Source organism: Telopea speciosissima, chromosome 1 (genome assembly GCF_018873765.1).
Source record: "Telopea speciosissima isolate NSW1024214 ecotype Mountain lineage chromosome 1, Tspe_v1, whole genome shotgun sequence".
Taxonomy (NCBI): Eukaryota; Viridiplantae; Streptophyta; class Magnoliopsida; order Proteales; family Proteaceae; genus Telopea; species Telopea speciosissima.
Window position 1 is genome coordinate 27,266,944 of NC_057916.1, and position 27,188 is coordinate 27,294,131.

Consider the following 27,188-nt stretch of genomic DNA (forward strand, 5'->3'; position numbering starts at 1 on the left):
CTTTCTATGTCGGCATGTCTCCTTCGCCACCATAGAGTTGCTGTGTCGGTGAGGTAAAGTGTTGCGGTCCGCACCTTAGTCGGCTCGTCCTCGAGTGCCATCGCCTCGAAGTACCTCTCCATGTGCCACACAAAGTTGTCGACTTCCCGCGCATCTCTCTTCCCATCGAATGGCTTGGGCTTTGGTACCTCCACCCTAGGTACCTCACGCGAGGTAGTGGCTCCCCCGGCCGCTGCCCTCCTACACATTGCCCAATCCGCTTGTACCTCATCGATGCGAGCGTCCATCTTGCCAATGCTTCCCATACTTGAGCCTGAAGCCGGCAAACTCTTCCTGTTGGGCGTGCATTATGGTGTTGAGAGTGGTTTGTAGGGACTCCTTGAGCTCCCCCATTTGGCCCACTAGCTCCTCCTTGAGCTCCATCATGTGGCCTTCGAGCTCCTCCCCACTTTGCTCCACAACATCGAGGCGCTCCTTCACCTCGGCCGTTGCTAGCTCCACCCGAGCTAGGCGTGGCTCCATAGCTCCACTAACGTCCACAGACTTGTCCTTGCCTCTTCGCCTCTCCTTGGTGGGAATGGCCTCCCTCCCACGGGCTTGCTCACTCACCATCATGTCTAGCACTTCCGATTCGTTAGCCATGATGTCGAATCTACAAGTATCTTCCCTCGCAACCGAAGCTCTGATACCACACTTGTCACGGCCCTAGATCTTACTAAGCAACCGCGCCGGCACTTAGCACTCACTCTAGCACTAAGTCAACCTTTCACCAACTCTAGCAAGGGACTTGAGAAGAGAACTTAGAGAACACTAGAGAGACTTTGAAAGAATGCACTTGAATTGCTTGAAAGCTTTTAGTACAAGACTTGATAGCTTGCTTGCTTGATTCATCGGGTGGTTGGTTGGTTGATTGGTTGTGCCTTAGCCAAATGAGGCCACCTCTATTTATAGGCACCCCAACTTACAATGTATGGTTAGGATTTGTACAAGTGTTCTCCATCCAATGGTGGAGAACTTTCTAGCCTAAGGAACTAGAATTTTCCCACCTCCTTTGTGGAGGATTCTAGCTCTTTGGAGAACTCTAGAATTGTCCTCCTTCCTTAGATATTTACAAAGCTTTTCTAGAAGCTTCTCTAGAAACTTCCTTGACCATCTTTGTTTCTAGAGGTTCTAGAACATATCTAGATTCTCTTCTAGTGTAGAGAGTTCTAGGCCATGGACTAGGTCTTAGCCCAATGTCTAAGTCCATGGGCTTGCAAGTTAGGCCCGTGGGCCTTTGTTGGGCGGGCCGTGACAACACGCACACAGCCCTCAGGCTACTCAATTCATTCTTCAAATCTGTCTCCAATGACGGGGAATTACATCGTTAATAAAGAGAAATAAAAGGCTCCTAAAAATAAAGACTCCTAATTACTTCCTAAAACTTAGACTAACTAAAATAGAAACTCAATAAAACTCATATTGGAAATTTCCCTATAAGTCTAATAGCTACCCCAAAAATAAAAGATTACATATCTTTCCCAAATAAAATAAATTCTAAATATCCTACTGAACCAAAACATGGTTGGGAACCGGTTCATCTTGGTTTGGATACCCAACTGAGTTTGGGTCGGTCCAAGGTAGTGTATCTGCATCAATTCCCCCGGTGTTGAGAAAAACTCGACCTCGAGTTTTGTAGAATGGTAGAAATAAAAGCTCACGAACAGGTGTTATCAGTTCTATGCCTGCAACTTGAAGAAAATCCAAAATACGAAGCTTTGGGGGTGCATCTGTGTCAGAGAAATCATGAGGAAGAACGAACTCGTGATGGGGAATGGCCTTCACTGCATTGGAGTCCTTCGTTACTTGATCCACGATCTGCACATCTTCGTTGCCACCACTTTTGGCTGCTCTGGTTGAGGCTGTATCACTCAGGTGCTGCCTCTTTTGGCTTGGAATAAAAATCATAACTAACCCATGAAGAATGAATGTCTGGGGCATGTAAAAAGGATGTAGGGTGCACAAGTTTCCGTCACGATCAATGATGCCTTTTCGTTCTTCTAGCCATTCACGACCCAATTTAATAACACGCCAAGGAGAATCAAATACTTCACAATGAGCACCACCACAATAATAAGAAACGAAGAATTCGACGAATACATAATCCTCATAGTGAATAGTGATCTAGTCGTTCTTTGATAGCATCTCTACCACAGATCGTGAGACAACATTGGTGCTTTGCCCTTCATCAATAAATAACATAGCAAGCTTTCCATTGGGCAAACGCACTCTAAATTTGAACACAAAAGGGTCCATGGGCAGGTTTGTAATTAAAAGAATCTTAAAGGGTTACTAAGGTAGACTAGAGAAAGGGTATGATGGGTAATAAAAATTAAAGACTAGGGATCTACTTAAAACAAAATAAAATTAAAGGAGAAAAGGTAATAAGAGAGAATAACAGGGGTATGATGGGAATCTAGAAAAAGATAAAAAGGGAGAGTGCCACGTTAAAAGGGAGGGGCAATATTGGAAAAAATGGGATTAAAAGGAATAGCTTATCATGTGGGAGGGTGAGAATCTGGAAGACGTGGACTTGGCTTCTACTGCTGGTAACCAGAGAGGATGCCCACGAGAAAAAATGGCTGAAGCTTGGGGAGTTCGACTGGAACTTCAACTTCGACAAGGAGAATCGAACAGCCCACACTTGGACTTCAGCAAAGGACGGAGACTTTGACGGAAGATGTAAAATATGAGAGGTTGAGTTGAATTCTTAGTGTAAATATCTTCTTAGACTGCAATAGCATTATATACAAGATTACAATGAACAAAGAAATATAGAAAGAAATATGAGACTCTAGACAAAGAGAATCCATTCATATCGCATGTAATATAGTTTCCATAAGTCTATTATCACATGTGATATGAATGTGTAATACAAAAATGGTAATGAATATGGAAGGCTTGGTGCGAACAGGACTCCTTCCATTGAGTCCAACTAATATTCCCCCTGAAGTTGGAGCGTGGAGATCACGAACACCCAACTTGGACATTAATGCATGATCTGTGTCACGACCCAAGGCTTTTGTAAAAATATCTGCAAGTTGCATGCGAGATGGGACGTGAGCAGTGGTGAGACAGCCGGATTGAATGCGCTCGCGAACCACGTGACAATCGATTTCTATATGCTTGGTGCGCTCATGATAAACCGGATTAGCTGCTATGTGTAAAGCAGCCTGATTATCACAAAAGAGTCGCATTGGAGAAGAAAGAGTAACACCAAAATCTTGGAGGAGCAAACGAAGCCATACCAACTCACAGGTCGCAGTTGCCATGGAACGGTATTCGGCCTCTGCCGAAGAACAGGAGACTGTGCTTTGCTTCTTCGACTTCCAAGAGAGCGGGCTGTCACCAAGAAAGGTGATGTAACCAGTGACAGAGCGGCAGCTAGTGGGACATGCAGCCCAGTCAGAGTTCGAGAATGCCGCTAATTGAAGAGAACTGCTGGCCGAAAGAAAAATGCCATGTAAAATATGGGAGGTTGAGTTGAATTCTCAATGAAAATATCTTATTAGACTGCAATAGCATTATATACAAGATTACAATGAAGAAAGAAATATGGGACTCTAGACAAAGAGAATCCATTCATATCGCATGTGATATAGTTTCCATAAGTCTATTATCACATGTGATATGAATGTGTGATACAAAAATGGTAATGAATATGGAAGGCTTGGAGCGAACGGGAATCCTTCCATTGAGTCCGACTAATAGAAGAAGGCAGCGGCAGCTTTGAACCAGGTAGGAGTTTTATCTCCTTTCTTTTTTTTTTGGATGTTCTGTCTCTCTTCTTCTGACTCTCTCTCTCTCTCTCTCTATCTTCTCTGCTCTTTTTTTTTTTCCTTACTGGGTCGAACCCTAGATTTCAGAGGGAAAGGGGTGGTGGGGGCTGTCGCTGGAAAGGAACAGTGGGGTTTGTTGCGGGTTGGGGTTCACAGTGATACGCAGGATTTTCATTTTTCTTTTTTTTTCTTTTTTTTGTTCACTATTACAGCGACGAAGAAGGGAAAAGGAAAAAGAAAGTGGGTTGGTTTTTTTTTTTCTAAGGGTGGAATCAAAGGGGAGGGGTTGGGTTTTCTGTGGGATGAAATGGAATGGGAAGAAAACTAGGAATATAGAGGGAGGGGCTGCTGTGGAATCGAAGTGTTTTTTTATTTTTATCTTTTTTTTCTGGGATCAGCTGAACATCAATAGGAAGGAAGATTAGTGAAGGAGAATGAGATGAGAGATGGACAAGGAAGGAGATGGGGATCCTTTGGCTCTGATACCAAATAATGCAGACCAAGGTGGTGGTCTGCTATGGTGGGCTTCACAGAGAGAGCAATAGAAGAATTAGAGTTGCAGGGGGAGAGAAAAAATCGCATTAGAAGAAGAGGGGGGGGGGGGAAGAAGAGTGCACACGCACACAGCCCTCAGGCTACTCAAACCATAAACTCAATTCATTCTTCAAATCTGTCTCCAATGATAGGGAATTACATAATATATAAAGAGAAATAAAAGACTCCTAATTACTTCCTAAAACTTAGACTAACTAAAATAGAAACTCAATAAAACTCATATTGTAAATTTCCCTGTAAGTCTAATAGCTACCCCAAAAATAAAAGATTACATATCTTTCCCAAAGAAAACAAATTCTAAATATCCTACTGAACCAGAAGATGGTTGGGAACCAGTTCATCTTGGTTTGGATACCCAACTGGGTTTGGGTCGGTCCAAGGCAGTGTATCTGCATCACTAGTTATGGGAGAAAAATGAAATATGGATTCACCTTTGACCCTATCTCCACATATTGTATTAGCAATTAAAAGTAAAGTTCCTGAAGTGCCCTTACAAATGTATTCCCCATAAGACACTAATATGTATAGTTCCCAAAATACCTCATAACAAACAAGTATTCCAACAGAATCCACAAGGCTCAAAAGAAGGGAGAGTTCCATAACTTGAATCACAAAATTCACATCCCTTGTGGGCTGCTAATAAATCTATTTATAGAACTACAAAATTAAGAATCTTGTTGGAATGTGATGCAGGCCAGCTTTGCATCTTCTATTGTTGGAAGTTCCTATCAGCCATCTCAGCAATACCCTACATTAATTGGAAGGTTCCTATTATGGAAAGTACGGGATCTGCTATGGAGATACACTTTCCTAATTGGAACGGGATTTTAATGGAAACCTTGGTTCACATAGTTTCCTAACTAAAGCGGTTCTTATTATGGAAACATTGAAGCATTGAATCTTCTATAGAATTATTTCCTATTGGATGATGATCTATACATGGAAGATTTGAATCTGAAATTTCCAACAGTGTGTCAAACTTGCCGATCGGGGAATTTCTATTTAAGAGAAGATTGGATTCTTATTTTTTGATTGAGAGTATATTGGGTTGATTGAAGAGAAGATTGGATTCTTATTTTCTGATTGAGAGTATATTGGACTGATTGAAGAGAAGATTGGATTCTTATTTTCTGATTGAGAGTATATTGGGCTGATTGAAGATTGGATTCCTATTTTTCTTTTCTTCCTTACATGTACTTAGCTCTAAGCCTGTATGTAATCCTCCATGAATGGAAGAAGGTAGTGAAGGTTGAATAAAATTAAGACATTAGTCTTGGATCTCAAGAAGAGTATCCCCTCCCCTGCAACTGTTAGTGCTTGTTCGATTGATCAAGTCCATGATGAATTAAGGCGTTCTCGATTCTCCCATCCCCAGCTTCCACGAGGCTGCTCCAGAATGGGAAAGCCCTATACAAGTACAACTCCTTACTAAAGCTAAAAAGCATAATGCTAACGTAAATAGGGCTTCTGAGTAGAAACTAAAAGCTGGAAACAAATAAAGTATCCTACATCCACTGGGAAACTAAAACGCAAATTCTTGCTCCAACTTATTACCCATATTGCAGGCCCATTAGAGTAGCCCACTACAAAAAAAACACAGTGGACCTACATATACCCAATCCAAGGCTCATAGAAAGTAAAATAAGCCTATTATTTTGCATTTTACAGGTATCAACACCTTTTTCTTTCTCAAGTAATATACTCCAATAAACTTTGTTCTTCTATGGTTCTATTTCTACCAACAGACGTATTTGGAAATCTATGTTAATTACCATTGAATGCTAAAGTTCCACATTTAAATCCATGAGTTTCATTTTGACATTTTCCATTTTTGGCATTATTACTTTTAATCTCAGGCTATAATTTACCCTTACAAGATCTGAATTTAACTCTGGTGACTCCCCCCCCCCCCCCAAAAAAAAAACCCCTTTCTTCTTTCCCTTGTTCCTAATCTTATGGCTCCAATCAAGCTTACACTCCATCAAAATTATCCTTTATAAAGAGCAATTTTGCTAGAGTCTTGTGATGTCGGTCCCAAACCCAGATAAAGGAGGGTTGGTGTGTCAGGTTGACAGCTGGCATTGTAAAGACTTTATCCAAACCCTTTTGCATGGATCCTAGAATTTTATATTTTCGACCTTATGCTAGGGCATCCCCTGGAAGCAACGTGTTGCACTATGACTTGGGTGTAGTGAATAGTAAGCAAGGGTTAGCTAGGGCGCCCCCGCATGCAACGCACGGACACGCACAGCCTTGGCACTCAGTTGCAATTGCAGTGACAAAGAGTAATTAACCATAATGCCTCCTAATGAATGAGGGAAATAACAAAGGATTTACAGGAACAAGTTACCTTTCCTTTAGAGATAATAAATAACGATCACAACATTCCTGATGCACAGCATGCCCACATGAAGAAATATGAATTCCATCGCAATCCAAGGGACCAAGTCCATCGAATGGTGCAAACAAAATACTGGGCTTTGAAGATGCATTCTCACTATGTGAAAGAGAAATCTTGGAACCCGAAGGGTGTTCTAATGTCTCTCTTGAAAGAGATGCAATATATTTTCCAAGCAAAGCAGATTCAGCATTACTACTTCCCGTTGACTGTTCATCAGCATATGGAGTTGGAGATTTCCGGTTGTCATCCAGAACACTTATATGCAACAAGCCATCACGCAAATTTCTCTGAATAGACTGGTAGATTCCTTCTTCCATCATCTCTAAGGAAGAAGTATTCGGATATTTATCAGTTGATGTACTCAGAAGATGAATATCCTTCACAGCAGGAAGTTGGGCCTTCAGAAAGTCCAGAATAGCATCAACTTCACCAGGTAGCCCATCGTGCCTGAAGTCATTAACTGCATCCTGAACCAATCACAATAAGTGAGAAGATGAAATCATTTTCAAACTGGATGAGACAATGCTCCTTCATTGCAGATGAGTTACCTGGTTTGTTGTGATCGAAGGATGTTCCTTGCCCGACTGATTAACTTGTTCCCATGATAGGGGGCCTCTCTCAACAAAACTCACAAGTTGAGATTTCTAGTCACAATGACAGGGTTAAAAGATTAGACGGATAAGACCATTCATTTGGCAAATAAGAAAATAGTATTATGCAAGTATAACAATTCAAAGAAGAACTTTCTTTGAATTTGGCAACATGGGGAAACAAAATTGCACCAACAAACATCTTACCTGGAGAAGAATCAGAAAAGACACAGGACTCTTAGAATCTGGATCACGACAAAGAGAACATATAACTGGGGCCGGATCTTCGACATGAATATCATCAGGGACAAATACTTCTTGTTTGAATTTTGAATCATCCAATAAATCATTTGCAGTGGAGTTGAGGTTTGCCATAAATTTGGTCTGAGAAGCTCTCATTTTTTCCTACATGCCAAACTCAGGTGAGCCAACAGCCCAACAGTACAACAAATAAACCTAAGTACTAGACAAGTAATGATTTATGAAATAGAAACAAAATGAGAAAGACCAATGGGTCCATATTCAGCATATGAACCACCATGGTGTTAAATATAATGATTATTTGTGAACATCCACAAAATTCTCGATGACAAAAGTTTGACATCTACATTGCTCCTGAATCAAGATCAAAATTTAAAACCAATCCTCAGGATTGCATGCCCTCATTCAAGTTTGACATAATTATTTCATTGAGCATTTGCAAGCATTGCCCTTATGGTAAACTAACCGAAAGTGCTAATGGAATTTCACTGTACAGAACTCATTATTCTAAAAGAAAATCATCTGCAGCAAAACACCACTTTCTTCTCAGCAAGAAAAACATTTTCTGAACATCTACTGAAAAGCAAAAAATCAATATTCATGTCTCACCAATATGGCAGCCTGCCGCTCTCGAGCTTTTGCCTTGCGCTCCTCAGCCTCAGAAGCCGATCCCGAGATATGAGAATCAGTAACCAGAATGGACTTTGTCAAATGACACACCACTTCAGGTGCAATTCTTTGCAATTCAGTCATACAGCCAGAATCAAGCTCAGCTAACTTCTTCAATAATCCTTCAATCAAAGAGGAAAGGTTGCAATTTCCTGCTTCAACAAAGCTGTCTAGACTTTCTTTATGATGCATCCTCATCAATGAAACAAGCAGCGATAGCATACTTTGATGACTCCATGCATTCATTCCTGCAGTGACTCCAACATCTATCTCCTCACCAGCAAAAGCTAGCACTGGCATCGAATCTTCCTCAAGGAATGAAGTATTCATGCTTGAGTTGTCACCAGATTGTTTCTGCAAGTAGCATATGTCTAACGCCAGTGAAAGTAAGTGCAAAGCTGTAAGAATTGCCCCATCAGGAGCACGTGATGCAGAAGTTTTCTCCGTGAAAACAGCGTAGAATAGAACTGCGCGGACAATTTGTAGGACTGGCTTGGAAGTTGCGATTCTAGCAATTCCTTGTAGAGGATAAAAAATCTTTGTCCACCGAGGCAACTGATTAGTCAAAGCGGAAGAATTACAGAAACGCACGTATCTTTCTTCTGCAATTTGCAACTCCCTTGAGTTCCACCGAGGATGATACAAATCCAATTCTTTCCAATATGTCTTCCGCAGTGAATACTTTCCCTGAAATGAAGAGAATATCAGGATGTCTGATCTGACTCAATATCAGTCCATTTAGACACGAAGATATATTTAAGACCAAAAACCAAACCTGCTTCATGCCAGATGGAGTCGAGTACACAGCAATAACATCCAAAATCTTCTGAATCTGATCACTCTTAGAAAGATCAGGAGGCAGAGATTTCACCAGCTGACTATGAGTAGCATCTCCAATAGTAAGTTTATAAACCAACTCTCTTTGCAAGATCTCAGCTGTGGACAACCCACAGAAGCGTCGTTCTTTGACTATCTGTATAATAAGGGTAAGCATTTCCTGGACCAAAACTGGTTCATACCTGAAACACAATGTTCATTTTCAAAGCATTCATTTTCCACAATAGGATCCTCCAAATGACATAATTTCTACAATTTCTTCAATTCTAGTTCATACAGTAACTCTAAAGTTAATCTGAATTGAAAACAACATTAAGGCAATGAGGTACAAAATAAGGATCAAGCTACTACAGACCAAAGTGAGCGGACATAGTTCTCAAATCATTGCAACAACAAAGATCCTCAAAACCCCAAAGTATAAATATTATAAAAAATATCAAGATATCAAAAGAAAGTGATTTAACGCTGTTGAAGTCGATAGTTGTAAGGGCAGATAGGTTGTTGTGGCTTTTCCTTGTTTTATTTCTGCTTTTTAGTGTTTCGTTGATGTAAGGGCAGTTTTGTCCTAAACTCTTTTTATTATAAATAATACATTAAGTGACCTGCGATAGAACATTCTGTTCTACCGCAGGTCCCCTCTCTCTTGGGATTTGCACTCTCTTCTTCTTCTCCTCCTCTTTCTCCTTCTTCTTTCTTCTCTTCTCTTCTCTCTAATCTGGTTGTTCAGTTTCTGGTATTATAACAAACGCGTTACATTACCTTTAGTGTATTTGCTCAGTGAAAAAAAAGTGATCACATGAATAAGGCACAAGAGAAGCTTACTAATTTAAGTCTTGTATTCCGGTTCCATTTTTGAGGTCCTTTGTTCTCGCAATGAATTGGGAACTATCGTTTGTCCGCTCACTTAGGTATGTAGTAGCTCAACTAGTGCATAATAGTTGCACTATTGCAACCATCAGATTGCTGGTTCGAAACATGGAAACAGCCTCTCCGCAAAGCGAGGATAAGGCTGCGTACAATTGCCCCTCCCAGACTCTACAGTAGCGGGAACCTCATGCATTGGAACACTCTTTTTCTATTCTTGTTTCATTTTTTCTTCAAAAAGATGTTCTAGAGGAGAATAGTAATATAGTTACCCATCCACCGGACAAATGTTAAATATAATCTATCAAAATTCAAATATGATACTAGATTTACCACAAGAAGGCAGTGACCAGGGCACTAGATGTTGGGAAAACCTTCCCCACCTCCATGATTGTTTTGATGATAACAAACGTGTTAGCACAAGTCCTTGTGTGTTACTACGTCAACAGGTTTGATGATTAAATAAAAAAGATCAAGCTAAGAATTAAAAGACATAAAGCACAAAGATGTTCAAGACAAAGCTTGGAAAATCAAGACTTCGAAGTCATGCCAAACCTCTCAAGTAAAGAAGACCTTGAAGAAAAGATCTTTTGAAGATTGAAGAACATCACTTGAAGAAGCTCAAGACTGAAGACTTATTAAAAGCACACATCTCACTTGCATACGTGTAATCACATTTGCATACATATAAATGAAACTGCATTAGCATCATGTAGAGACCTTAGGAGGTTGTTAAAGAACCTCTCATGACCTTAGTATAGGTTGGAAAAAATTGGAGCAAAAACCCCTCAGTCAAACCGACGAAAACAAGCTAAACTGGGCAACTGGATTGAGATCCGATCGACCAGATCTCTGGGCCATTTCGTCTGGATGCTGGCAGCAGCATCACGGGAACGTTCCCGTGACTTGATCCGGTCGACCGGATCAAGTGGGACGATCATCCGGTCGACCGGAGATCAACCAAATAGGCCAGCAACTCTCCAACGGCTCTCTAAAGGCTAGTTTCTCCAATGGCTATTTTATCCAGTCGACCGAATCATTCTTCAGGTCGACCGGATGGACCAAAAATAGATCCGTTAGAGTACATTTTGCATATGCCTTTAGAGCCTTTAATGAGCCTATAAATAGAGAACATGTCAGACCTTTTCACCCATCCATTACAGTTCAAAATACTACTTTTGTGAGAGGTGAAAAGTCTTTTTAGAGCTCTATTGATTGAAGTCTACTTATCTCCATCAAGATCATTCAAGGTTGACTTCAACACTCAAGACCTTCACAAGCTTTTATTCTAAAGAGAACTTCTAAAGAAGGTCAAAGTCCATTTGCATTCATTCCATATTATTTGACACTTGCAAGGAGTACATGTCACACTCCTTTCCTAGGTAACTCTTACCCTTCTTTATTGTATCTGTTTATGCTTTTGACTTGAGAAAGCATTGATGTATTAATCCAGAATGTACTTAGATTAGTACAAGGATCCTCTTATTCTTAAAAGATTTGGATTCTCTTATCCTGTGAAAAAGATTAAGATTCTCTTATCCTGTGAAAAAAATTAGGATCCTCTTATCCTGTGAAAAACATAGTAAAGGTGTTCTTCTCACCTATTGTACTGAAAGGAAGATACTAGTGAAATTCTCTTAAGGTAGAGAGGAGTAGATGTAGGCTGGGTTAGCTGAACCACTATAAATCCTGTATGTTCTTCTTCTTGAGCATTTATTTACATTTACTCTGTTTCTATCAAAGAAAATTTAAGAAGGTTAATATTTCACTAGTGATAACCTATTCACCCCCCCTCTAGGTTATCTCACACCAGACACCATGCCATATTCACGTTAGTCATATCATGTGTCCATGGTTGTCATGGCACTGACGACGCGAGGCAGTGGTCAGGCACCTAGTTGAAGGAGGCATACCATGTAAAGGGGGAGGTTGGTGTAAAGTATTAGATTTTTTGCTCCTTAGCTTTAATTTTAAAGGACTTACGTGTAAAATAAAACAAAAGTACAAATGTATAAAGTATTTTTTAGTAAGTGGCCAAGTTTCTGTTGGAAGAGAAAGCTGAGTTTACATGGGCTTCTTCCTTTCTCCGATAACCGAGACAGTTAAAGGGCATGAGTCAGACGATAGAAACAGTAGGTAACCCTCCTCCTCCTTCCTCTGTATTCTTCTTCTTCTTCTTTTTCTTGATGGTGGCCATGGCTGTAGCAGCAGTGACTGCTGGTCCATAATGACCACTAAATTCGAGCCAGGAATAATCCAGCAGGAAATTAACTTGAACAAAATCAAATTAAAACAGTCAAAGGAGAAAAATTATAACTCAGTAAAGAAAACCCAGGTTGGCCCAAAAGTCAGGTTGAGGGGTCTATTCTGATGTTTAGAACAGTCTTGCAGAATTTGAAGAAATTATGATGGTAGGATTGGGATTAACAGGAGAACACTTGTTCAGTTAGGAAAGTAAACAGAAGAATTAAAACTGCACCAATTGATCAGGAATTTCCACATCAGAGTTCAGAAATTCAGAGATCAAATAAACAGAAACTGATGTATCAATTTGGAAGCAAAATAGATCAACAGATGTGTAGATGTGAGGTTTAATTATAAACATAATCAGATTAGCCAGCAGAGATATCGCAGGCAACAGAATAGATGATTAGTTCTGAAACCGACTAGAAAAATCAGAATTCAAAACAGAATATTAGAAAGAACTAAACCAGAAAAAAATAAAACAACTGAAATCAAAGATAGCAGAATAAGTAATCAGTAACATGGTAACAGAATCTGAAACCGTAAGCAAGAACAGTACAGCCGCAGGAACTTAAGTTGAACAGATCTGACCTTTCAGTTTCTGACAGATAATATAGAGAAGGTAGAAAGATAAACAAGTTAAGAATCTACCTAAACCCTAGGCTAAGAATCCACCAAAGCCTCACCCAGATCCACCAGGTAATCACTCTAGAATTCACAGAAGAAAGCACTGAATCCACAGCACAAATTCAGAAAACTGAATGTCTTTATTTCTTCAAACCGTGGGGATGACCTGTAGGCCAGTACACTAATTTATAGCTTAGCTCTTTGCCCTTTAATCCAACTAGAATTGATTAAAATAATATAAAAATCAAATCTGATCAGAGAAGGAAAGAAGAAAACCAAACAAAAAAACTGATTCTAACTCTTCCCAATCAAGGAAAAGATGGAAACCGACCGAGAGAACAGAACAACAACAACTTAACCTTATCTCTCTCTTTTTTATGGACAACAGATTAACAAAGAACTCAGCAGGAAAGAAAGACAGTTGAAAGGACTTAAGGGCACTAAAAGCATTCACACATGTGTCAGCTCCAATCAACCTCCGACTTGGCTAACTCACCAAGGTACTCGTCAATCTCAGTATCCAATGGAATGAGAAGTTCAGAACCAAAGCAATAGAATACACCCAACAAAAGAATAACCTCCCTAGACCACTGCATCTGACAACAGCTTTCCCAACTCCCCAATCCCCATTGACCATCAACCTGTAAATCCATAAAGCAGGGGCCATTTTAAAACCAAAAACAAGAGCCTGATCTTGGCAAAACATCCTTGCACCTAAAGGACCCAAATAACACACACCCCCCAAAACTTCTCTAAAAGCTCCAATTATGCTCTTAAAATATTTCCCTTCTGAATGCAAGTGCCATAGGTGGAACTAACCTCCTCAGGTTCCAATCTTCCAGTGTCCACACCATATTTAACAATTATGAGTTCCCCCAATAGAGTTTCTGCTGCTTCTCAAATTACCAAAGCCATTTCCCAAGGCAATATTTTCTCCTCACTCCTTATTCCCAACAAAACCCAACAATGAAAAGAGGAAGTTTCATTGTCTTCCAATAAACAAAGTGAAATATCTCCTGATCTCCTTTGCACCCCGTTGAAGTATATTGAGCACATAGCAAGAAGGGCAATCTCGATTAGAATATTCCATTATTCTGATCAAGATTCCCTCCTATGTGTCTCTTCTATTTGTGTTTTATAATTAGGATTACCTTGTCCTAGTTTCTAATTTCTGTTTAGTTTCTATTTTCTGATTGTAACTAGGATTCCTAATATGATTAGGAATTCCCCTTTGGCTGTAATCTTTTTATATAAATAAAGGCTGGGTGAGGGAGGCTGTAAAGTTCGATCATTCTTGACAGCACTCCTCTCTTCTTCCACTTCTTCTCTTCTCTTCCTTTCTCGGTTCTGGTTTCTAAAAGTGCATTCTGTTACACACCCCAACAAGAAATCCCTCTGGAGTTTCTCTATTCTGCTTTTCTCTCCTCTTTATCTTCTTCCTTTTTCTATAATTGCTTTAGTAGTCATTTTATTTGTCTTTCCTTTCCTCTTCTTGTAGCAGTCTTTTCTTCCCCATTTCCACCCATGTCCTCTGTCCATGGTACAAGATCTCAGCGAGATCTCACCGAGATCTCGGGTGAGATCTCGATAATATCTCGGTTTCGCCGGGACTCAAGACGAGACCACTGACGATACATAAAACCAACAAAAAATCGACCAAGATCTCGGCACATAACTCGGTCTTGGTTCGACTCAGTTGAACTAGACCCAACTGAAGTGATATAAAATGCTCCTCTTGGTTAGATTTCGACCCCAAAATCAAAATCTCGCCAGTCTCGGTCTGTTGTGAAGGGAAAACCCAACTTTGGTGGATTTTTTTGGCAAATCTCATCTCCAAGTGAAGATTAAAGCCTGTAAATTCAACATTCAAGCTTCAACATCAAGAGAGGGAGTTGGTTTGCATCTCAAGAACACTGTTAGATAACTATTCATCTCAAAACAACTTTTTTCATAGAAACATAATCAATACTTGTTTGTTGATTATGTACTTATTTGTTGAGAGGATCAGAATTAGGACTTAATGCTTAGATAGTCTAAGGTAGACCCCAAGCCTTTATTTATAATAAGAGTGAAACAATACATGGACAGAATTGCCCCTAATCGAGCCAAGATGGCTTTACACAAAATAGAAACATAATAGAAAGAGGAAAAAGTCCAGAATACCCCCACGGTATTCTGGTCCTATATATCCAACACTCCCCCTCTGGTTGGTACATAAATGTCACACATGCCCAACTTGACTAGAATAGGATGAAACAACTTGTTACTCAACCCTTTAGTGAACATGTCGGCTATCTGATCAACAGACTTCACAAAAGGAACACAGATAAGACCACCTTCAATCTTCTCCTTGATGAAATATCGATCAACTTCAACATGCTTGGTGCGATCATGCTGGACAGGGTTATGAGCAATGCTAATGGCAGCCTTATTATCACAATACAGCAGCATGGGAAGATGGACAGTAACGCCAATGTCTTGTAACAATCCTTTGAGCCACAACAATTCACATATTCCGTGAGCCATCGCATGGAACTCAGCCTCAGCACTGGATCTTGCCACAATATTTTGTTTCTTGCTACGCCATGTGACAAGATTCCCACCCACAAAAGAACAATATTCAAAGATGGATTTTCGGTCTGTAGAGCCAACCCCTTCAGCATCAATGAAAGCTTCAACCTTCAGATGACCATTGGGAGATAAAAGTATTTCTATTCCCGAAGCAGACTTCAAGTAACGTAGTATGCGAATGACTGCCTCCATATGAGAGGAATAAGGATCATGCATGAACTGGCTTACTAGACTCACTGCAATAGCTATGTCTGGCCGTGTATGAAAGAGGTAGATTTTCTTGCCAACCAATTGCTGATAGCAACCTTTGTCAACTGATTCACCTTCTTTCTCCTTGAGCCTTGCAGTAGCTTCCATGGGAGTGTTTGCAGGATGACACCCTAACATTTTTGTCTCCAACAATAGATCTATGACATATTTCCTTTGAGAAAGAAAGATGCCCTTTGAAGAACGGGCAACTTCAATCCCTAGAAAATATTTGAGTTTTCCCAGATCCTTTATCTCAAACTCACGGCCAAGGAAGTGCTTCAATTTGTTGATCTCATCACCAACATTTCCGGTCAATACAATATCATCAACATAGACTATGAGGAGAGTCACCTTATCACCAATCTTTTTGATGAACAAGGCATGATCAGCATTGCTTTGCTTGTACCCCACAGAAACCATAGCCTTATGGAATCTACCAAACCAAACTCTAGGTGATTGCTTCAACCCATAGAGAGCACGCTTCAATTTACACACCTTTCCCCTGGTAGTGTCATCAAAGAAGCCCGGTGGAATATCCATATATACTGCTTCCTCTAGCTCTCCATGGAGGAAGGCATTCTTCACATCCAACTGTTGAAGGCCCCATCCAAGATTCACAGCACAAGATAACAACACTCTTACAATGTTGAGTTTTGCCACTGGTGCAAAGGTCTCTTGGTAGTCAACTCCATATATCTGAGTAAAACCCTTCGCAACCAGACGTGCCTTGTATCGATCCACTGTTCCATCTGCCTTCTGTTTGACCACGAACACCCATTTACATCCCACTAGCTTTTTCCCAGGAGGAAGAGCCACAAGCTCCCACGTATCATTTTTTTTCAATGCTCTCATCTCTTCCAGCATTGCTGCCTTCCACTTTCCATCTGTAAATGCTTCCTGCCAATTTTTAGGAATGGAAACAGAAGAAAGAAAATATACAAATGCATGAAAGGAAGGTGAAAGAGAACTATAAGAAACAAAACGAGATATGGGATGTTGAGTACAAGTCCTAGTACCTTTGCGATGAGCAATAGGTAGGTCGGAAGAAGAGGTCTTACCAGAAGGAGACGGAGCTGGAGAAGGATCTGGATCTTGATTCGGCAACTGGATGGGTATTGGTACTACAGTGGATTAAAGCTGCCCTTTTTTGGAACATCTCTTTGTATAGGTGATCATGTTGGAGTTGTCAATTCTCATCTGAAATTCACCAATAGTTCTCTGGACTGGAGTCAACTCCCCCTAAATAGAAATATTACCACCACTCTTTCCCAAGGTCTCCCCCTGTAAAGGATTTCCCTCGGATGATGGGGTAGCAGTCATAAGGGGTTGGGCAGCAGTCATAATAGGCTAGGCAGCAGTCATAATAGGCTGGGCAGCAGTCATAATAGGCTGGGCAGCAGCCACAGGGGATAAAAGAGAAGAAACCTCAAAGGCCAACACATCTTCACTAGAGCTCTCCCCCTGAAGAGGTGGTGAAGAATAATAAGAAAGGGTCTCATGGAAAATAACAACCATACTGACAAAAGTACGGAGAGAAGGGGGATGGTAACACTTATAACCTTTCTAAGTCGGAGAATAACCCCAAAAAATACATCGTAACCCTCTAGGTTCAAGCTTGCCAGGAGATTTTGTATTTCTAGCATACCACACACAACCAAACGCTTTGGGGGAAACCATAAAGGAGGAATCCCCAAGTAAAATCTCAGCTGGACTACGAGAGTCAAGAACCCTAGAGGGTAGCCTATTAATAAGATAGGCAGCAGTAATAATGGCATCCCCCCAATATTGGGAGGGAACACGTTGAGCAAACATCAATGCTCTGGCCACCTCTAATTATTGGCAGTTCTTCCTTTCAGCCACACCATTCTGGGCTGGGGTATCAACACAACTAGTCTGATGAATAATTCCATGATCAGCCAAGTAGTTTTAAAAGTGAGATTCTTTATACTCAGCTCCATAATCACTTCTCAAAATTTTGAGAGTAGCCTGGAACTGAGTTTGGACCATTTTGTGAAAATGCTGAAAACATGAAAAAACTTGACTCTTTGTGTGCATAAGATATACCCATATGTGTCTAGAGTGACAGTCAATAAAAGAAACAAACCAACGATGACCAGAAAGAGAGGTCTTACGAGTAGGTCCCCAAACATTAGAATGCACCAATTGAAAACAAGAACTCCTTTTATTTGAAATAGAATAGGTTGAACGTGTCTGTTTGGCCAAAACACAAGCCTCACAAAAAATGTTCTGTTTTATCACAACCTTTAACTAAAGCATGAAATAAATGAGATACAATGCCTAATGGGGGGTGACCTAATCTAGAGTGCCATTGGTAAAGTTCCGAAGAGACGTAGGAGTTCTAATGGAGTGAAGGAGATGTTGTTGGTGGAGAAGGACGACCATCATCAAGCAGGTACAATCCACCTAATTTTACCCCATCCAATCGTCTTCCCAGACACCAGATCCTGAAAAACACAATGGAAGGAAAAAAAAAATTACTTTGCAATTAAGATTACGAGTAAGACTAGTAATAGAAAGAAGGTTAGTAGTAAAATTAGGAAGGTGCAAAACAGAAGACAAAGTAAGAGAAGCAGTGCAGTTGATGATCCCCTTGCCAGAGATGGAGCAAAGGGAACCATCAGCTACCTTAACTTTGTCTCTCCTAGAAGTGGGAGAATAACGATGAAAGAGACTAGAGGAACCAGTCATGTAATTTGTAGCTCCAGAATCTATTATCCAAGGATGGGAGGCTACGGAGGCACAATGACCAACAAATGAAATACCTGACCAGGCAAAGTTTGAACCTGAAGGAGTAGAAGAATTGGCAGTAGCTAATGTAGTAGAGGCAGCAGCGGAAGACTTTAGTACACGTAGGAATGCCTGTAAATCATCCTGGGATAGACCAATGTCAGTAGCAGGGGCTGTAGTAACAGTCTCAGTGTGATGAGCCTTATTCTTTGGCTTTGGCTTTGTCTTTGTCTTGGCAGCCCTTTTAGCTTCAAAGTCAGCTGGTTTCTCATGAAGTTTCCAGCACTTCTCTTTGGTGTGGTAGGGTTTGTGACAGTGCTCACAAACAACAATCTCTGTAGTAGAATCACCAAGAGAAGCAGTGCCAACAGGTGCAAGAGTAGCCGGGGCAGCAGCCTTGAGGGCTGATCTATCAGTAATAGGTGGGTGCAACATAGCAGCCCTACGATTTTCCTCAGAGGAGACCAAGGCATAGGATTGTTCAAGTGTGGGAAGAGGCTTATGACCCAACACTTGAACACGAATCTGGTCATACTCCACATTCAAACCAGCCAAAAAATCATACACCCTGATCTTGTCCACATGCTTCTTATATGAAGCAATGTCAACAGCTGTAGTAGGGTGGAAATTAGAGAAGTGGTCCAATTGTTGCCACAGACTGCGTAGAGTAGCATAGTATTTGGAAACTGATAATTCTCCCTAAGTAGTGTGGAGGACCTTCTTCCTGAGTTCATATACTTGGGCATCATTGCCAAGCTGCCCGTAGTTTCCTTGCAAGCAACCCAAATCTGAGAGGCTGTATCAAGGAGAAGAAAACTATGTGTCATATCTGAAATCATAGAACCAATCAGGTAGGACATGAGAACACCATTGTTGGCAAGCCACCTTTCCTGAAGAGGTCCTGGTGCATCCGGCATAACATTGGTGCCATTAATATGGTTGGTAAGGCAACGGCCAGCAATGGAAAAGGAGGCAGATCGAGACCATAGAAGGTAGTTTGAGCCATCCAGTTTGATGGGATTGGGTGGAAAATTGTGATATTCTGTTTTGCCTTGGCCATTGTGATCAGAAGTAGTTGTAGAATTGTCAGCCACCCATACTTGCAGCAGAGAAGAACCCAAATCACAGAGAAGGGCTGTTGTAATAAGAAACCAAATACATAGGCCAATATAAACTTCAGAAATTGGAGGAAAAAAGCCTTTGAAGATGAAGAAAGAGCCCTCCAAAAATCAGCAGCAGCAGACCAGTAAATCCCCCAAATCGATATTGTCAAGGTTTTGAAAAAAACCCTGTTGCGGCTGAAATTGATAAAGGGGAGAATGGGCCCAAAAACTGAATGGATGAAGCTGAAATTGCAGTCAAATGTGGCTTGAGTAGGGGAGAATCACCCCTCAAAAAATCAGCAGTAACTGACAGGAGTGACAGGTGGAACCTCAAGATCGACTATTGTCAGGGTTTTGAAAAACCGTGAGAATGAGAAGCAATATCGATCTTAAGGGGTCTTCAACCGGAGGTAGATGCTTGTACACTAATTCTGCTGCAGTTCTTGAGCTTCAATAAGGTGAACAGATCCCTTGTAGTGTAGATTGAATCAGTCCAATAAAAGTTTGAAGTCTTCAAATTTCGCAGCAAAGAACAAGCTCCTATCGATCAGAATTTGATATCATGTAATGAGGTGAGAGAGAGGGCAGCAACTGGATCTATGGATCACCTCATCAGTGCTGCCCTATGGAAGAAGAGAGAACAAACAAAGGAGAGGAGAGTGAGATCGAGAAAGGAGAGAAGAGAAGAGAAAGAGGAGATCGAGAATGGGAGAGGTGGAGCCCTACTTCATAACCTGCTCTGATGCCATGTTGAGAGGATCAGAATTAGGACTTAATGCTTAGATAGTCTAAGGTAGACCCCAAGCCTTTATTTATAATAAGAGTGAAACAATACATGGACAGAATTGCCCCTAATCGAGCCAAGATGGCTTTACACAAAATAGAAACATAATAGAAAGAGGGAAAAGTCCAGAATACCCCCACGGTATTCTGGCCCTATATATCCAACATTATTATATGAGATACAATGGCCAACACTTTTTCTCTGTTTTTTTTCATAGAAACATGATCAATACTTGTTTATGGTTTGATTTATTTTAATTCCTAATGCTTATTTAAGATGTTTTACACCTTTACTTTAATTATGTGAGTTCTAAATATTGTGTGGAATAGCCTAGGGTAGACCTCACGTACACCGTAGACTACCAATCTAGTGTCCGAAGACAAAGTACCATTTTGAGTTTGAATTTGTAAAAACTAATTAGAAGGCCTAAAATAGGGCTGATGTCAAGTTTCAGGACCTATCTTGGCCATATGGCCACCGAAACCCACCACCGATTTGAGACGGGGAAAAATACATCATCTCACCGAGATCTCGGCAGAACTCGGTTTCGTGGCCTGGCACAAAACCGGGGGCGAAACTGAGTTCTAAAACTATGCCTCTGTCTGTGTCAATACAAACGGTCTAACACATGGAAGTGCCCTATATGGTTAGCAGAAATCAATCCAACAACAATTGTATAGGATTAATGCTCAGGCCATCAGCAAGCTGAGTCAACTCAAACCCTAGTATTTGTCCTTTTCTAAGCTTTATGCAAGAATTTACTGTATGAAAATCTAGAAGACAAACTTGGCTTGATGGTAGAAGGGGCTTGCATTCAATAAGTGAAGTTAGAGTTTAGCTCTCACAAGACTAAAGTTCTTAAAACAACTATACCAAGCTTGACTTGAGCACCAATATGATTAGAATTGGATCATGCAACTCAAGCTAAAGTTCACATTGAACCAGGTCAGGTTATTGTGTCAACAAGGCCCTGATTTGTATTTCATAAGAGTTTTACCCCTTCTTCCTTTTCCAAATAAGTGACATTATTTATCAAGAAAAATTCGACCAGGGGAGGTGACTAAGCAGCTGAGCAATTTCGAACGAAGAAGAAAAGCTTGCTCATGTATGGAAGAAGAGAACAAGCCCATGGTTTTGGCTGGCACTCAAACCATGGGGTAATAGTTTATTTTTAATTATCTCGACTCATAAGAGTCATTACAGATTACAAATAGAAACAAAGACTCACTAACAAATAGCTAAACACTACCACAAATTATAAATGTCACTATGACTACTAAAACATCGCCATAACTTCAACACTCCTCCTCAAGCTGGAGCATATAAGCGGAACAGAGAAATTCGTCGTGAAGAAGAAATCCAGATAACTAATATAAGCGGTTGAAAATATCATCAACAGGCCAGAAAATAGCAGCAGTGGAAAATGAATAAATCATCGCCATGGGCCAGAAATCTGAAATCTAGAAGATCTTCAGACAAACAATAGGGAGTAATCTTCAACAGGAAGAAATCCACGATAACAAATCTTCAACAAGAAGACAATAACAAATCTTCAATAAGGAGACAGGCAAATAATAATCTTCACGAGGAAGATATAAATAATCTTCATGAGGAAGACAGAGGCAGGATAAATAATCTTCACAAGAAGACAAGCAAAGGGAGAACGGAGAAATCTCCATCCCATCATAACAATACTTCATTCTCCCCCTCATATGTAGCATTACACGTTGACAAACAATGTAGAGGCCGATATTCAAGGTTTAAAGTATTAGTATCAGTATCGGTATCGGGTATCGTATCGGAACGGTGATTTTAAGAGATGTACCGTATCATATTGGAGATATGTATCGTACGCTACAGAATCACATGGAAATGGTCAAGATACACATCAAAATACACTTATGGAGCAAAAAAAACAATATAAATAAGCACTAAAATGGAGGACAACGTATAACGAGACAAGAAACTTTCATTGATTTGAGTACAAATCCTTGCAGATGATCAAGTTTGATGCTTCAACTAACTTAGTTTTACGTAAATCTATCGATTTATAGCAAAAAATATGATTAAAAACCATGATTTAAACACAAAGATCAAGTTTTTCTGAAACCTACCTTTTCATGTAAAATCTCATCTTTCTGTGAAATCTCCTTCAATCCCTGATCTCAAAAACAAAATCATAGTCTGATAACCACGTGGGCCTTTAATGGCCGTATCAACGTGTATCGGTTGGTATCAACCATATCAGTCTGTATCGAGCCGTATCAGCCAATACATAGCAAAATGGATCGATACTCTCACAGAATACTTTAACATACGTATCATAAGTATTGGTACGTATCAGTCTGTATCGTATCGTATCAGAGCGTATCTGCCGATACAATACGATACCAAAAACCAAGACACCATTTTCTATGATAAAAAAATCGCATCGGTACCAACCGATACCAATACTGTAAATCATGGTGATATTCCTGATATCACAGCAACGACCAGAAATCACAAAACAATCCATTATCGCAGCATCTACTAGAGGCAGACTGCAATCCCAGCACCATATTGCAGAATCCAGCAGCCATCATTAACATAATAGAGAGGAAATCTTCAACTTGCAGGCCATGGAAATTAGCAAGAATACAGATCACAATCAGCATCAACAAAGAAAATCCCAATGGCAAGGCACAGATCTCTAACCACAGGGCAATAGTAATCTCAGATCACAATCAGCAACCACAAGCCTAAGATAGGGCAGAAACGAAAGAAAATTCCATATATCAAGATTCAAGATCCATACTCTGAATTGAGTGAAAACCTGATCGAGTGCACTATAACCATCCACAGGACAGAAATCAAATAAAATCTCGGCAACTATAACCAGCAAGAGGACAAAAGTCCAAGCAGACATGCAAAACAGATGAAGGATAGAATCTACAAGGCAGAAACAATAACCAGATCACGGAAGGGGCTGAAGCCCTAACCACCACACCTATAACAAGGGGCTCAAAAAGAAATTCAAGTAGATAAATTTCACTTACCTCTTACGAACTAAGGATAAAGCCTAATAGTCCATCGACCACAGGATAAAATCCAATTATACCAGTAACCAAATAAATCAGCATATATAAGAATTGCCTGAGCACGCCATTGCTTGGAAAGGGAAATTTTTACAGTATGAAAGGGAGGTCGGGAACCAAGGAAATGACTGACAAGGCAATTCTCCCACAACTTGGCTTCTGATTCAAGGATATCCGGGGGGGCAGAGAGCCACCTTGGTTGAACCTACAGAAGCAGGGGCGACAAAATGGAGGGGAAGACCATCAGAACGAGAACCAGAGGCCGGAGTGGAAAGAGAGTTTCAAGCAGGGACAGGATGAGCAGCAGAGTTAGGGGAGGAGGGCATATCTTTCCATGAGTCTCCTTAGTAAGAATTGCCTAGGACGATGATGCTGCTCTCTAGTCTTCTTCGGCACCGGACTCTCTGGCCGGTCTGACCTTCTTCCCCCTTCCGTGCTCCCCTCTTTGAGATATGTCGACACCCCCTAGACCCTCTCCTCCGCCTTCTCCTCTGCCTTCCTCCCCTAACCCTGTTGCTCATCCTGTCCGGCTGTCCCTAGTTGGAACTCTCTTTTCACTCTGGCCCCTGGTTCTCGTTCTGATGGTCTTTCCCTCCATTTTGTCACCCCTGCTTCTGTAGGTTCAACCAAGGTGGCTCTCTGCCACCCGGATATCCTTGAATCAGAAGCCAAGATGTGGGAGAATTGCCTTGGCGGTCATTTCCTTGGTTCCCGACCTCCCTTTCATACTATCAAACTTTCCTTTTCCTAGCAATGGCATGCTCAGGGAAGTCTGGATATCTACTTGCTCGATAATGGGTTTTTCATTTTCAAGTCCTCCTCTGCTCCTGATAAGGTTTGTGCTCTTGAGGGTGGACCTTGGCTTCTAGGGGAAAAGCCCATATTCCTGCGACAGTGGCACCGTCAGCTGCAGCTCCGACGAGTGGATCCTTCCTCCATTCCCCTCTAGATATCTCTCCCCGGATTGCCGCTACATTATTGGTGTACTGAAGGTCTTAGTTCTGATGGCTCAGTTCTTGGTTAACCTCTATTTTTTTATGTGAGAACCATGAGAAAGGACAGATTGGATTATGCTAGGATCTGCGTCGAAGTTTCTACACAAGACCCTCTTCCTTCCTTTATCACAGTGAAGGAAGGGGATGACTTCTCCTTCGAGCAAGACGTGCACTATGAATGGATGCCTCCACACTGTTTAGTGTGCAAAACTTTCGGCCATAACCCTAGCCTCTGCAAGCCCTTGGACCAATCCAATGTTGTGTAAATTCTACCTACTGGAGAAGACCTAGCTTCAAGTCGTGAAGAAGTTTTGCATGTGCATCACCAGATCAATCGCTCTCAGTCTTGAGGTAGGCCACAAACCAGATTCTGTCACCAGAACCATCGCCAGAATAAAGCTCAACCTGCTTCAACCAAATCGGACCTGCTGCAGTCGAATCAATAACTTTTTCCTGACGTCCAGAACAAGTTCAGTCTCCTAGCTCCTACAGAGGACACTGACCTTAGCCCATGCCCCGAGAAGCTTCACTTTGAGGCTATTCCTCGTAGCAAGTCTCGGATGTCTAAAAATCCAGCTACTGATCCTTCCATTCTTAGCTCTCTTGGTGATGCTCATACTCCAGTCGTTTCGTTGTCGAAGGCTGCCCAAGAAAACTGCGATTTGGCCTCTTGCGACTTTGCTTCGCCTCTTCCCCAGGCTTTGTCTGTGAGAGGTAAAAGTGTTTTTATCCCTGATGCCGTGGACCCCCCAGCTTCCTCCACTTTTGTGGACTCTTCTGTCCCTGCATTGGTTCCTCCATTTCCTAGTTCATCCCCGCCTTTTATTTCTTCGGGTTCTTGGGTAAGCCTCCCTAGCGGCTCAAATCTTACCCCACTCTCTCCTCTTAACCCGAATGACCCTTCTTCTATGCCCAATAATTCTACTTCTTCCTCCCCGTTGGTTCAACGCAAGTCCCTCCCCTCTTCTGCCAACCTTGCCCCTCCTTTTGACTGCTCTTACCATAGGCGACATCCCAGTGCACCTCGCTCCCGGTCTATTATTTCCACGCTCTTTGAGCCTTTGCTGCCCACTCCATCTTTTTCCAAATGAACCAAGGTCTCATTTGGAATACTAGGGGTCTGAACTCCCCCTCTAAGCATGTTGCAGTTCGCTCTCACCTTCGCTCCTCTCGTTCCAGTTTCTGCTGTCTCTTAGAGACTCACATTAAAGAGTCCAATTCTGCAAAAATTCTAAATTCTATTGCCCCTAGCTGGGCTTTCCTCTTCAATTATCCTCACTATGGGTTGTCCGGGTTCTGGCCCCTTTTTTTGGTTTCGGTGTGGATTTTAGGGAAACCAAAACCGAACCATTAAGAAATTTTCGTTTCGGTGTGGTTTGGTTTCATGTCGGTTTCGGTTTATGATAATGGGTTGATAACGGTTTGGATTTGGTTCATTCCCGAGTTTTTTTAAAACGGGTTAGGTTCGGTTTGTGCCTATTTTCTTCTCTTTCTCTTTTCAACTACATAAAATATTTCATTACCCCCATACTTAAAAAGGAGATCGATGGAAGAAGCATTGTTACAAATCAATTTCCCTATTTTCATAACGTCATACTCGTTGATTTGTAACAATTCCCCTTACAACCATAAATTTGCTCACTAATATTGAAATCAATTCAATTATTCATAACCTTAAACTCAATGATTTTTTTATCGGTTTCATTCGGTTCGGTTTTCGGTTTGTTATCGGTCAGTCCGGTACAGTCCAATTTTTAGTCAGTCCCGTTATACCCCAGTCCAAAACCAATCCAATAAGGATCGGTTCGGTTCGGTTCGGTCCAGGTTTTGTAGGTCGGTTTTAACAGTTCGGGCTAGGCTTTGACACCCTGAATCCTCACCATCCTAACGGTCGAATTTGGATTTTTTGGGATCCCTCTAAAGTTTCTGTTTCCCTTTTATCCTCGTCCTCCCAGTTCCTCCATCTTAGTTTCTCGGACAGCCTGGGTAATCTCTCCTTCTTTTTCACTATGGTCTATGCCCATAATTGCCCTTCTCAAAGGATTTCCTTATGGGATGATCTTCGTTCCATTGCTAGCCAAATTGGGTCACATCCTTGGGGCTTGGGTGGAGACTTTAATGTCAACAAATACAGTTATGAAAAACAAGGAGGGGATCACTTTGACAGGGAAGCCATGGATTCTTTCAATGAATGTATTGAGGATATTGAAGTGAATGACCTTAGATGGTCTCGATTTCCTCTAACATGGAGCAATAAAAGAGTTGGTGCCCATCGCATTTCTTGTAAGCTTGACAGAGTAATTGTCAATCAAGCTTGGCTTTCAACCTTTCCAACTCCTCATGCATCTTTTGATAATCCAAACATTTCTGACTACTACCCCATCTCCCTTGCTATCCAACCCTTCACTTATTTTGGTCCTAAACCTTTCAAGTATTTTGACATGTGGTCATCCCATCCCTCCTTTCTTCCCACGGTTAAGGATGCTTAGGACAAGCCTGTTTTTGCTTTCTCTACCCCTCATTGCCTTCTCAATGTTAAGGCAGCCCTCAAAGATTGGAACACTAATACCTTTGGTAACATCACTGAACAAGTTAAGGATTGTAAAGATAGGCTAGCCTCTATTCAAGTTCGGCTGCAGACAGACAACCTCAATGGCCTTCTTACTGAAGAGGAGAAAGAGACTTCCCTTGAACTCTCCACCTTACTCGGGAAGAAAGTTTTCTTAAGCAGAAATCCAGAATTAAATGGTTGGACTTGGGTGATTCAAATACTGCCTATTTCTATCGATCAATGAAAG

The 27,188-nt window shown here is 41.1% G+C and overlaps 1 protein-coding gene across 1 annotated transcript in view; it reads right to left on the bottom strand.

Annotated features, from left to right (window-relative positions):
- Nucleotides 1-27,188, bottom strand: part of LOC122660555 (E3 ubiquitin-protein ligase PRT6-like) — a 79,115-nt gene that overhangs the window by 38,762 nt on the left and 13,165 nt on the right. Inside the window, exons 6-10 of the mRNA XM_043855920.1 lie at nt 9,070-9,313; nt 8,235-8,981; nt 7,572-7,769; nt 7,323-7,418; nt 6,724-7,241 (exon numbers count right to left, since the gene is read on the bottom strand). Of these exons, the coding sequence (XP_043711855.1) occupies nt 6,724-7,241; nt 7,323-7,418; nt 7,572-7,769; nt 8,235-8,981; nt 9,070-9,313 (1,803 nt within the window). The remainder of the gene's footprint in view (nt 1-6,723; nt 7,242-7,322; nt 7,419-7,571; nt 7,770-8,234; nt 8,982-9,069; nt 9,314-27,188) is intronic.